At 36.9% G+C, this 14,208-nt stretch overlaps 1 protein-coding gene across 1 annotated transcript in view; it reads right to left on the bottom strand.

Moving 5' to 3' along the window:
* Window positions 1–3,273: 3,273 nt before the first annotated feature.
* The window catches only part of LOC139176528 (complement factor H-related protein 3-like), a 50,344-nt gene continuing 39,409 nt past the window's right edge, over window positions 3,274–14,208 (bottom strand). Inside the window, exons 4-6 of the mRNA XM_070768852.1 lie at window positions 11,648–11,830; window positions 4,124–4,306; window positions 3,274–3,684 (exon numbers count right to left, since the gene is read on the bottom strand). Coding sequence (XP_070624953.1) covers window positions 3,476–3,684; window positions 4,124–4,306; window positions 11,648–11,830 — 575 coding nt within the window. The 3' untranslated portion in view covers window positions 3,274–3,475. The remainder of the gene's footprint in view (window positions 3,685–4,123; window positions 4,307–11,647; window positions 11,831–14,208) is intronic.

Raw genomic sequence — 14,208 nt, forward strand, 5'->3', positions numbered from 1 at the left:
TCTTCAAATATGCTTAGTCAAAAGCCATGTCAGCTAGGAAATTAATACTCCTTACTCAGTGTAAACAGATCAATTTGGGTCAACATGACTCAAAGTTAAATCTTTTATTCCCTAGCTTAACTTCAATAACCAAGACTACACTGAAAAAAGATATACTGCTTTTCTTATCTTTATAGTAGATTTACCCAAAACCACTGCATTATGTGTGTGTATGTGTGTGTGTGTATGTGTGTGTGTGTGTATATATATATATATATATATATATATATATGTATATGTATTTTTTTTTACATAATGGGCCAAGTAACTATAGATAAGAATGAAGTTTTGCCATTTTAAACAACATAAATGGACTTGGAAGGTATTATTCTTTGTGAAATTTGTCATACAGGGAAATACAAATACAGTATGATATCATTTATATGTGGAATCTAAAAAATAAAGAAAATTAATGAATATAACAAAACAGAAACAGACTCATAGATACAGATAACAAGCAAGTGGTTGCCAGTGGGGAGAGGGAAACAGGGAGGGACAAGATAGGTATACTTCATTAAGAGGTATTAAGTATTATGTATAAAATAAAGAAGCTCCAAAGGCATACCATACAACACAGAAAGTATAACCAATATTTTACAATAACTCTAAATGAAGTATAATCTTTAAAAATTGTGAATCTCTGTGTTATACACCTAAAACTATTGTAAATCAACTATATATCAATTTAAAAATTATTTAAAAACAAATTATTTTAAAGATTTGCTAAAACTCTTTAGGTGAAAGTTGAATATGAACTGAGTCTGTAAATTAACACTCATCTTTACACAGAATGGCAATAAATGCAGAAAAATGATAGGACTGATCTTTAAAAAATCACCATTTTCTAGACAACAATGAAATAACTGCTTGCAGCCTCGGGTCTTAAAGAGACTCTACAACCATTAGTTGAAAATTTTGGAGAAATAATATCTACAAAAATGTTAAGATTTACAGCAAAGATAACTTGTCAACTGTAACAATTTCATTTAAGGGTGAGAAAACCAGCTGTTACTAGCAATTCAGATTTAGATCAGTTAGCACTAATAGCGAAGGCCACTTGATTTGATGCAGTACAAAGTAATATTACCTTAAATATTTTTGCTTAATTATTTATGTCTCTATTTTAATATTAAAATTTGTATATATATAAATTTAAAATGTTTATAGTTAACTGATTTAAGCTTAATACGCTGTTTAAAATTTATGGATATAAAAATCACCTTTCAGACTGTTGGTGCATGTTTCTAAAACACTTTGTACCAGCAAAATCAGGAGAATGATACTAGACCTGGAGATCATTACAAATCGATCTCCAAAGCTCTCAACATATGTTGTTTCACTTAGTATATGTCTTCATTTTAGAAAATATTTTGTGATTCAAAGGTGGTGTATATTAAAGAACAGAAAAATTCAAAAATTCATGTAAGTAAAAAGAAGTTAAGCACATTTACATGTATTATCTGTATATTCAACTATAGCTATTCTAAGTGTTTTCTTGTACTTCTTGTCAATATTTTTCTATAAAAAGATATTCAGTTTCATCCACCTCATTAGAACTGATTCAAATGTATTCTTTTTAATGGCTGAGTAATACTCCCTTGTGTATATGTACCACAGCTTTCTTATCCATTCATCTGCTGATGGACATCTAGGTTGTTTCCATGTCCTGGCTATTATAAACAGTGCTGCGATGAACATTGGGGTACACGTGTCTCTTTCCCTTCTGGTTTCCTCAGTGTGTATGCCCAGCAGTGGGATTGCTGGATCATAAGGCAGTTCTATTTCCAGTTTTTTAAGGAATCTCCACACTGTTCTCCATAGTGGCTGTACTAGTTTGCATTCCCACCAACAGTGTAAGAGGGTTCCCTTTTCTCCACACCCTCTCCAGCATTTATTATTTGTAGACTTTTGGATCGCAGCCATTCTGACTGGTGTGAAATGGTACCTCATAGTGGTTTTGATTTGCATTTCTCTGATAATGAGTGATGATTTGAATCAGTTCTAATGAGGTGGATGAAACTGGAGCCTATTATACAGAGTGAAGTAAGCCAGAAGGAAAAACATAAATACAGTATACTAACGCATATATATGGAATTTAGAAAGATGGTAACAATAACCCTGTATACGAGACAGCAAAAGAGACACTGATGTATAGAACAGTCTTATGGACTCTGTGAGAAAGGGAGAGGGTGGGAAGATTTGGGAGAATGGCATTGAAACATGTGAAATGTCATGTATGAAACGAGATGCCAGTCCAGGTTCAGTGCACAATGCTGGATGCTTGGGGCTGGTGCGCTGGGACGGCCCAGGGGGATGGTATGGGGAGGGGGGAGGGAGGAGGGTTCAGGATGGGGAGCACGTGTATACCTGAAATTTAAAAAAAAAAATTAAAAAATTAAAAAAAAAATAAATAAACAGTTTGAATGAAAAAAAAAAGATATTCAGTATTTACAGCAGTGTCTTTATGTGTGTGTGTTTATATTTAATGTTGAATTTTTTAATCACTTATATGCCATGTTATAAGTTATGCAATATGATTCTCATTGCTCTTTATTTGAATTATTATGTGTACTTTGATGAACATATTGTAAAATATTATGAGATCCAACCAGTCCATCCTAAAGGAAATCAGTCCTGAATATTCATTGGAAGGACTGATGCTGAAACTGAAACTCCAACACTTTGGCCACGTGATGCAAAAAACTGCCCCATTTGAAAAGACCCTGATGCTGCGAAAGATTGAAGGCAGGAGGAGAAGGTGGTGACAGAGGATGAGATGGTTAGATGGCATCACCAACTCGATGCACAGGAGTTTGAGTAAACTCCAGGAGTTAGTACTGGACAGGGAAGGCCTGAGGTGCTGCAGTCCATGGGGTCACAAAGAGTCAGACATGACTGAATGACTGAAATGAATTGAAATGAAAATATTATGTATTTCATCGTTTTTGGTTTATTAATCTATTGATAGATGAGCAAAAGTAAGATAAACTATACTTAATTACTGACATAGGTATGACATAGTTTGCTTTTATATGTTTGTTAAGTGATATTATCAATATTTTGAAGTTTTCCATTTCTTTCCACACTTTTTTCCCATGTCTTCTAAAACAGTTTCAGAAAGCCTTCAGAAGTAATGGAGAAAGCTTTAAGAACGTTAGGAAACTGATGGATGGAAAGAGGCATGGAAGTGATTGAATCTTGCTGTAAATGTTTCATGAATAAGACACATAACATTTTGACTTGCAAAGTTTAATGAGGTACTTTTAAGAAGTGATTCATTGGTCTTCCATCTTTCAATTACATCGTTCCCACATATTTAACATAAATCTGTTTTATGATTCAAGATGAGTTAGAAACTACTTGATAAAATAAACAAAATTGAATTAATAAGGAAAAATCTGAATACATATACATATTTCAATTTTACAACTGCATTTAGTCAATGTTTTTTCCACAGCTAGGATACACCACCTTTCCTTCCAGACAAGTTGTTCGAAATGTATGTTGTGGTGTTACCGGATGATAACCATGTTGACACATGAATTCAATATTATCCTCTGTTTTAAAGTAAAGTTTTGTATCAGGTTTCCATCTTAACTCTATGTGATGTTTTCTCATCGTTTCTTCTGAAATTACACATGCCTCTAAAGTTAAAGAAAATAAACATAAAATTTTAGTAGTATGCAAATGCTTTCTATAGAATTTCAGGGTTTCAAGAACTTTGTTCCAAATATTCCTCCTCAAAACTTTTCCAAACAAATACACTGAAAATCCATAATGTAGGTTTCATCATATTAAAAATTTAATATTACAAGAATGAGATACTTCGTTTAGTGTAATCATTAAATGTTATAATGAAAGATTCATAATGTCAGTTATCATATGAAGACCTTTCATTAAGGAACCATTGTTGCTCAAACATGAAATTTTCTAACTTTATTTCTATATACAGATATGAATACTTGGTTGTAAAGCATGAAAAAGAATGGTTGTTATTTAATCCATAAAAATTCTATTAACAGTTAAACATTATGCTGTGTACAAGGATTATCCCAGGACCCAAGAGAAGTTTAAAGCATTTACCTAAGCATTTTGGTGGTTCTGACCACTCTCCATTCTGACATACTAGGTTTCTGTTTCCCTGTAGTTCATAGCAGGCCTGACACTGGTACTCAACACTCATTCCTGGAGGATACACCGATTGCAGGAGTGAGGTAATGTCTCCATTGTCTATTGGTGGAGGAGGCCCACATTTTCCTTGAGAGTCTAAAAAATAATGGTGCTTGAATTATTCAAAGACCACCCCTACAGTTTTAAATAAATAAAAATGTAGCCAAATATATAAAATCAAAACTTATGACTTCTGATGACAGAAATGATTTATAGAAGGAATTTTAATCACTTAATCAGAAATGCACATTTTAAGACCTAATTTTTACCCCCATGGAAGCACTTGAACGTGAGTGCCCAGGAGACTTTGGCTGAAGCTTGGGTTGGCGGTGGCCTGCTCCAGGGTTGGGGGCACTGAGTGCAGTAGTGCATGCATAAGACCTTTTGAAGGAGGTCAACATTATCTTCCTTACCTCCACCGTAGTTTGGCCACAGGTCAAACAACAGGGAGGGAACACAGCCTCATCCATCAACAGAAAATTTGTCTAATGATTTACTGAGCGTGGCCCCTTCCATCAGACCAAGACTCAGTTTCCTCCTGAGTCAGTCTCTCCCATCAGGAATCTTCCATAAGCCTCTTAACCTTATCCATCAGAGGGCAGACAGAATGAAAATCACAGTCACAGAACATTAACCATTCTGATCACATGGACCACAACCTTGTCTAACTCAATGAAACTCTGAACCATGCCATGTAGGGCCACTCAAGACAAATGGGTCATGGTGGCGAGTTCTGACAAAACATGGTCCACTGGAGAAGGGAATGGCAAACCACTTCAGTACTCTTGCCTTGAGAACCCCATGAAAAATATGAAAAGGCAAAAAGAAAGGATACTGTAAAATGAACTCCTCAGGTCGGTAGGTGCTCAATATGCTGCTGCAGATCAGTGAAGAAATAACTCCAGAAAGAAAAAGGAGATGGAGCCAAAGCAAAAACAACACCCAGTTGTGGATGTGACTGGTGATGGAAGTAAAGTCTGATGCTGTAAAGAGCAATAGTGCATAGGAACCTGGGATGTTAGGTTCATCAATCAAGGCAACTTGGAAGTGTCAAACAGGGATTGGTAAGAGTGAACATCAACATTTTAGGAATTAGTGAACATTAAAATGAAATGAAATGGGTGAATTTGACTCAAATGACCATTATATCTACTACTGTGGACAAGAATCCCTTCGAAGAAATGGAGCAGCCGTGATAGTCAACAAAAGAGTCTGAAATGCAGTGCTTGGATGAAATCTCAAAAGTGACAGAATAATCTCGGTTCATTTCAAAGACAAAGCAATCAATATCACAGTAATCTAGGTCTATGCCCCGACCAGTAATGCTGAAGATGTGGAAGTTGAACAGTTTTCTGAAGACCTACAAGACCTTCTGGAACTAATACCCCAAAAAGTTGTCCTTTTCATTATAGGGGACTGGAATACAAAATAGGAAGTCAAGAGATACCTGGAGTAACAGGCAAATTTGGCTTTGAGGTACAAAATGAAGCAAGGCAAAGGCTAACAGAGTTTTGTCAAGGGAATGCTCTGGTCATATCAAATATCCACTTCCAAAAACACAAGAGAAGACTCTACACACGGACATCACCAGATGGTCAATTCCAAAATCAGATTGGTTATATTCTTTGCAGCCACAGATGGAGAAGCTCTATACAGTTAGCAAAAACAAGACTTGGAGCTGACTGTGGCTCAAATCATGAGTTTCTTGTTGCCAAATTCAGATTTAAAATGAAGAAAGTAAGGAAAACCCCTAGACCATTCAAGTATGACCTAAATCAAATCCCTGATGATTATAGACTGGAAGTGACAAATAGAGTCAAAGGATTAGATCTGATAAGAAAGAATGCCTGAAGAACTATCAACAAAGGTTAGTGACTTTGTACAGGAGGCAGTGATCAAGATCATCCCCCCCAAAAAAAGTAATGTAAAAAGGCAAAATGGTTGTCTGAGGAGGCCTTAAAAATAGCTGAGAAAAAAAGAGACGCTAGCTAAAGGCAATGGAGAAAAGGAAAGATAAACCCATTTGAATGCAGAGTTCCAAAGAATAGCAAGGAAAGATAAGAAAGCCTTCCTCAGTGATCAATGCAAAGAAATGGAGGAAAATAATAAAACGGGAAGGACTAGAGTTCTTTTCAAGAAAATTAGAGATACCAAGGGAATATTTCATGAAAAGATGGGCACAATAAAGGAGAGAAATGGTATGGACCTAACAGAGGCAGAAGATATAATAAGTTGCCAAAATACACAGAAGAACTATACAAAAAAGATCTTCATGATGCAGATAACCATGATGGTGTGATCACTCACCAACAGCGCAACATCCTGAAATGTGGAGTCAAGTGGGCCTTAGGAAGAATCACTACAAACAAAGCTAGTGGAGGTGATGGAATTCCCATTAAGCTTCTCCAAATCCTAAAAGATGATGCTGTTGAAGTACTGCACTCAATATGCCAGCAAATTTGGAAAACTAAGCAGAGGACACAGATTGGAAAAGGTCAGATTTCATCTCAATCCCAAAGAAAGACAATCCTTAAGAATGTTCAAACTACTGCAGGATTGCACTCATCTCACACACTAGCAAAGTAATGCTCAAAATTCTCCAAGTTAGCATTAAACAGTACTGAACTGTGAACTTCCAGATGTTTAAGCTGGATTTTGAAAAGGCAGAGAAACCAGAGATCAAATTGCCAAAATCCTTTGGATCATAGAAAAAGAAAGAGAATTCCAGAACATCATCTACTTCTGCTTTATTGACTATGCCAAAGCCTTTGACTGTGTGGAAAACAATTCTTTGTTGGAAAAGAATTTTCCAACAAACTGTGGAAAATTCTTAAAGAGATGAGAATAGAACACCTGACATGCCTCTTGAGAAACCTGTATGCAGGTCAAGAAGCAACAGTTAGAACTTACCAAGGAACCACAAACTGGTTCCAAATCAAGAAAGGAGTACGTCAAGGCTGTATTTTGTCACCTTGCTTATTTAACTTATATGCAGAGTACATCATGCTAAATGCTGGGCCTGATGAAGCACAAGCTGAAACAAGATTGTGCGGAGAAATATCAACAACCTCAGATATGTAGATGACACCACCTTTAATGGCAGAAAGTGAAGAATTAAAAAGTCTCTTGAGGAAAGTGAAAGAAGAGAGTGAAACGTTGCCTTAAAACTCAACGTTTGGAAAACTAAGGTCATGGCATCCGGTCCCATCACTTCATGGCAAATAGATGGAAAACAATGGAAACAGTGAGAGACTTATTTTGGGGGTCTCCAAAATCACTGCAGATGGTGACTGCAGCCATGAAATTAAAAGACATTTGTTCCTTAGAAGAAAAGTTATGATCAACCTAGACAGTATATTAAAAAGCATAAATATTACTTTCCCAACAAAGTCAAAATTATGGTTTTTCCAGTAGTCATGTATGATCTTTCCCATGGTCATGTATGGGTGTGAGAGTTGGACGACAGACAAAGCTGAACACTGAAAAATTTATGCTTTTGAACTGTGGCGTTTGAGAAGACTCTTGAGAGTCCCTTGGACAACAAGGATATCCAACCAGTCAGTCCTAAAGGAGATCAGTCCTGAATATTCACTAGAAGGACTGATGATGAAGCTGAAACTACAATACTTTGGCCACCTAATCTAAAGAACTAACTCATTTGAAAAGATCCTGATGCTGGTAAACACTAAAGATGGGAGGAGAAGGGGACGACAGAGGATGAGATGGTTGGATGGCATCACCAACTCGATGACCATGAGTTTGAGTAAGCTCTGGGAGTTGGTGATGGACAGGGAGGCCTGGAGTGCTGCAGTTCATGGGTTTGCAAAAAGTTGGACATGACTGAGTGACTGAACTGAGCGTATTTAGTCTAGAAACACACCAATGTAGAAATCTAAGACCAATCCTTTCCCTGTCTTGATCTACAGGAGCCAAGAAAATAGCCCTCATTTCCACCCACATGATGGGGGAACAAGAAACCTCTGCCTTTTCTCCTAATTCAGAGGAAGCTGGATGGGAAACTTTGACTTGCACCCTACATGGCAGTAATGGAGGCCTGACTAATGAGGGAGTCCAATAACATCCTTAGTCTCAAGATATAAAAGCTCATCTGTCCGAATAAAGTTGAAAATCATTTATCAGGCCAAGACCAGGTAAGGCTCAAAAGAGAAAAAACAACAGAAGAAAACACTGAGATGACACAGATATGGAAATTTTGGATGAAGGCTTTTAAAAATCCAGTCCAATTGACAGAACCAGAAAATAAGTTATTTAAAAAACTACATGGCTCAACAATACACTGCAGACAGCAGAAGGATGAGTAAGCTTGAAGATAAACTAACTTTGAAAATAGACTGAAAAGAAAATGGACATAGCTTCAAGGACCTGTGGGAAGATAGCAAAGAACTGTTGAACATGAAATCGAAGATAATGAATAATAGATAAAATAATAATGGCCGAGTTCTCTGTGCCATTATTTTCTGATGGCCCAAATGGAAAGAAAATCCAAAAGAAAGAGGGTATGTGTATATGTGTAGTTGATTCACTTTGATGTACACTAGAAACTAACACAATATTGTAGAGGAAATGCACTCCAAAATTATTCTTGAAAAACAATGGCTAAAAATTTCTCAAATAGGGCATATGACTTAGCGACTAACCAAAACAACAGCTACGTATTAAAAATGCTCAGTGAATTCCAAATGGGATAGATCCAAAGAACTTAATGTCAAGATACATTATAATCAGTTCCTGTTATGTTGTTCAGTCACTCAGTCGTTTCTGAATCTTTGCAACCCCATGGACTGTAGCAAGCCAGGCTTCCCTGTCCCTCACTAACTCCCAGAGTTGCTCAAAGTCTTGTCCATTCTGTCGATCATGCTATCCAACCATCTCATCCTCTGATGTCCCTTCTCCTCCTGTGCTTAATCTTTTCCAATATCAAGTTCTTTTCCAATGAGTCAGCTCTTTGCATCAGGTGACCAAAGTATTGGCACTTCAGCTTCAGCATCTGTCCTTCCAATGTATAGTCAGGACTGATTTCTTTTAGGATTGACTGGCTTGATCTTGAAGTCTAAGTGATTCTCAAGAGTTTTCTTCAGCACTACTGTTGAAGAGTATCAGTTCCTTGGTAGTCAGCCTTTGTTGTGGTCAAACATTCAGAGCTGTACTTGACTACTTGAAAAGCCATAACTTTGACAACACGAACATTTGTTGGTAAAGTGATGTCTCTGCTTTTTAATATGCTGTCGACATTTTTATAGCTTTTCTTCCGAGGAGCAAGTGTCTTTTGATTTCATGGCTGCAGTCACCATCCACAGTGATTGTGAAGCTGAAAAAAAGGAAGTCTGTCACTGTTTCCATTTTTCCCCATTTTTGCCATGCAGTGATGGAACCCAATGCCATGATCTTCATTTTTTAATGTTGAGTTTTAAGCCAGCTGTTTCAATCTTCTTTTGCCATCATCAAGAGGTTCTTTAGTTCCTCTTTGCTTTCTCTCATTAGAGTAATGTCATCTGTGTTTCTGAAGTTATCAGTGTTTTTCTTAGCAATCTTTTTTTTTTTTATTCCTTTATTTCTCATGTGTTCCCCATCCTGAACCCTCCACCCTCCTCCCTCCCCACACCATCCCTCTGGGCCGTCCCAGTGCACCAGCCCCAAGCATCCAGCATCGTGCATCGAACCTGGACTGGCATCTCGTTTCATACATGACATTTCACATGTTTCAATACCATTCTCCCAAATCTTCCCACCCTCTCCCTCTCCCACAGAGTCCATAAGCCTGTTCCATACATCAGTGTCTCCTCTGCTGTCTTGTATACATCTTAGCAATCTTGATTCCAGCTTGTGATTCTTCCAGCCTGATATTTTATATGATGTACTCTGCATATAAGTCAAATGAGCAGGGTGACAATATACAGCCTTGACATACTCCTTTTCCAATTTTGAACCAGTTTATTGCTCCATGTCTGGTTCTAACTGTCAGTTCCTTACTTGCATACTGGTTTCTCGGGAGGCAGATAAGGTGGTCAATTAGACTTTCCCAGTTTTGAACCAATTTGTTGCTCCATGTCTGGTTCTAACTGTTGGCTCTTTACCTGCATACTGGTTTCTCAGGAGGAAGGTAAAGTGGTCAATTAGACCCATCTCATTAAGAATTGTCCACAGTGTGTTGTGATCCACACAGTCAAAGACTTTAGTGTAGTCAATGAAGTAGAAGTAGATGTTTTTCTGCATTTCCTTTGCTTTTTCTGTGATCCAACAGACGTTGTCAATTTAATCTCTAGTCCTACACCTTTCTAAATTTAGCTTGTACATCTCCAACTATATTTTTTCCAACTATATTTTTAATTGTTGTATATTCTTTATACTTATCAAGGTTGAATACAAACATAGTTCTATTATTTGTAGCTATTTACAAGAAAATATATTAACAATATTAGTTTTCACCTACACCATAGATTGATGTTAATAAAGGTTTAAATAATTTACTTCAAATTTCATAATGTGTTAAAGCAAAATTATGCTAGTAACATATAATAATAGAAACATTTTTTCAGAAAAAGAGTGTTAGGATGGAAAATTGTCATATATTAATATAAAATAAGCTTGATATGGGGTGACTTTTTTAATTTTGAGGGTGTAGTGCTTGTAGCAAGCACAGACATTGGAAAACATAAAACAGAAATAGTAGAAATGGATATTATAAATCTTAAAGTGAATAATTAAAATATCACCTCAAAAATATCACTGTGCAGCTTTGGGATGAAAAAGACAAATTCAGCAGACTGTTCTTAGAAAATCTACATAAATATCTATGTGTTGCTACAGGAAAACTTTCAGCATAGCAGAATTTGGTCCTGTCTAAAAGTGTTTCTCTGTCTCTGCTAACTAGATGTTTATGAAGATTTCCTAAGAAAGAATTTTTCACAAAGATATCTACCCTAGACATTCTAACATATGAACTATACATCACGTTATTTGAAGCTTATGTGCCATGACCTTACATCTTTGCATAAAAAAATAACTTTAAGGCTTAGGAGGAGAGACTCTGGCTTAAGAGTCCCCTAAAATAAAAGCAGATGCAATCAGCATAAAGGTCTCAGCTAAAAATAAATGAATTTATCTCAGAATACTGATAAGGCTCCTAGCAAAATTGTTTTTTAGTCACAAGATGTTTTAAAGTGAAAAAACCTTGACCTAAAGGGTACAATGATATTCTACTCCACTATAATTAATCATTAAAAAAATGATATACATTTCCCAAAGCTTTGTACCTGATCTTTTCAAATACAACCATGGAACCACAAACATTCCATATGACTATCCCTCAGGAAAAAAAGAAAGAAAGAAAGAAAAAAGGATAAAAATATATAGTTAAAGAGTACTTTTATATAGTTACCATCAGCATAAAGAATACTAAGATAATGAATTACTTACTAATGCAAACAGGTTGAGATGACCATCCATTTTGCAGACATGTAATCAAGCCTGATGTCTTACCATCTGCTGTTACATATCCTGATTTACACTTATATTCTGTTTGTTTATTTAGGGGATACATAGAGGTAGATTCAGACAAAAATCCATTCTCAATTGTTATATTGTATTTCGAACATGTTTCTAAAAGGGAGAAAGCATAAAGAAAAGGTAAGCATATATTTGATACACATTTCATAAGGACCGAAATAAGGTATATGATACAAAAAAGGAGAGTGGTTTATAACTATTAAACAGAAAAATCTAATCATTTAAGTTCCTGTGTCAGACAGAAAAACACAAAAGAAAAAACTATGAGTTTCCAAAGATATTAAATGAATTCACTTTATTTTCGTATTCTACTACTACTACTTCTAAGTCACTTCAGTCATGTCCAATTCTGTGCGACCCAGAGACAGCAGCCCACCAGGCTCTGCCATCCCTGGGATTCTCCAGGCAAGAACACTGGAGTGGGTTGCAATTTCCTTCTCCAATGCATGAAAGTGAAAAGTAAAAGTGAAGTCGCTCAGTCGTGTCTGACTCTTCGCAACCCCATAAACTGAAGCCTACCAGGCTTCTCGGTCCATGGGATTTTCCAGGCAAGAGTACTGGAGTGGGTTGCCATTGCCTTCTCCTCCATATTCTAGAACAATGCAAGATTTAAAATATTCAGAATCTCTTCTAGGAAATTATTAGAAATCTGTTTGTCTAAATGATCTGGAATCCCACAGCATGTCAGAAATCTTTTAGCAATGGGTTTCCTTTCCTGAGATTTGTTGAAAGTATTGTCTAGTCAGGATCTCTTAAACAACCCAGAACACAGATCAGGTGATGATCATAGAATCTTCCACCATAGTGACCCCAGCCTTTGCCTCTGAGAATGTGAAATGTTGTCATCAAAACTGGGTGCATATCAGTACATGGAGTTCAATGAAGATGACAAAGATCAATACATGCATTGTAGACCTCAGTCTACTAAGGTCAAAATGCTGATCCTTCAAACCATGAATAACTAAACTTGGAAAAGTACAATTCTGTCACTTACTAGATATCTTCATAGCACTCAACTAATTTTTTTTAGTAATGCATGGATAAAGAAGAAATGAAAAGAGAAAACTTTGACTATTTTGAATTGAATGAAAATAAAACCATGATAAGTAAAGTTTTATAAGATTTATGAGATGACACAAAAGTGTCATCTGAGGGGAACTTTAAAATTACATAGCAATAATAGAACATGATAAAGACTAAAAATCAATCATTGTTTTTACTTAAAGTTGAAAATAGAAAAGCAAACAAACCCAACACATACAATTTGGAAAGAATGCAGTGGTATTAGTAAGAGAATGGAATAGACCACCTTGACCTCTCCTTCCCTCCACAGACACACTGAATTAACAGCTATGTGTGTATCAGCTCCTTTATTCAAAATAGAAAGAGTAGATGAGAAGTTCTGCATTTAAGGCAAGTGAGAAAATGCCAAATCCTAAGTGGCAGAAAAACTAAGACACATTGCTGCAATAAAATCCATGCAGCAGAGGACCATACAATTTGAAGGGAACACTCAACTCCCAGCTTCTCCTGGGAGAAGAGTTTGATCCACAACCTAGGTCTCCGATTTTCCCACTGATAGTCCAGGGTCAGGCTTCCAATTAGCCTGCCTCTGAGAAGCCTAGGATTTCCAATCTCCTGGGATTACAGAAATTAAGTGGCAGTTATGAATCTGTATCAGCACTTCTCACAGGTCTTCCCCTAGCTTAATGAAGAGTGAGCAACTCCCAGTTTCTCCATGGAAGGAGTCAGACGGCACATCTGGACCTTCATCTTTTCCAGCTCTGCCTGAGGAATTGGCTTCTAACTAACCTGTCCCTGAGAGCTGATGAAACCCAAACTTTGTATGGTGCCTGGGGACTACAAAGAGCTAAATCATGGTGCAGAAGGCACAAGGTTTGAAGTAGCATGCAGGCATTTGCCACAGCTCCTCTCCCCAGTTCAGTGCAGAGTGAGCGAGGTGATAAACTCCAATTGCCTGCTCTGCCAACTATTCTGACTTGTAGATCACTGCATACTCTCATCTCCTTGAGGAATCTGACTATAAACACAGAAGTTTGGATGAGCAGAGAGGTTAGAGAGGCACCCAAAATTCTGGCCATGCTGATTGAAAGGGCTGAATTCTGGCAAGGTTCTACATATGAGGTCAGTCTTTGAAGACTAGGACAATTGGATGTTTAGTGTAAAGTACAGATATCCACACAGAGAGTCAAGAAAAATGATCAATTGAGAAGTATGTTCAAATGAGAAGAATAAGATATCCACTGCTTTTTATCTGACCCAAGAACAGAAATTGGACATCCATCCACAGCAAACCTGACTTGTAATGAGGTGTGGGTTCAATATCATACAATGAGATCCATGATGGTGGAAGAGTTGGTGCACGTGGAGTACATCGCTCTCCACGGATACATCAGGAATACACCTCCAGACACAGAAGATCTTGCAGAACACCAACTGAGAACCCGACC

This window comes from Bos indicus, chromosome 16 (assembly GCF_029378745.1).
Source record: "Bos indicus isolate NIAB-ARS_2022 breed Sahiwal x Tharparkar chromosome 16, NIAB-ARS_B.indTharparkar_mat_pri_1.0, whole genome shotgun sequence".
In the NCBI taxonomy this organism is placed as follows: domain Eukaryota; kingdom Metazoa; phylum Chordata; class Mammalia; order Artiodactyla; family Bovidae; genus Bos; species Bos indicus.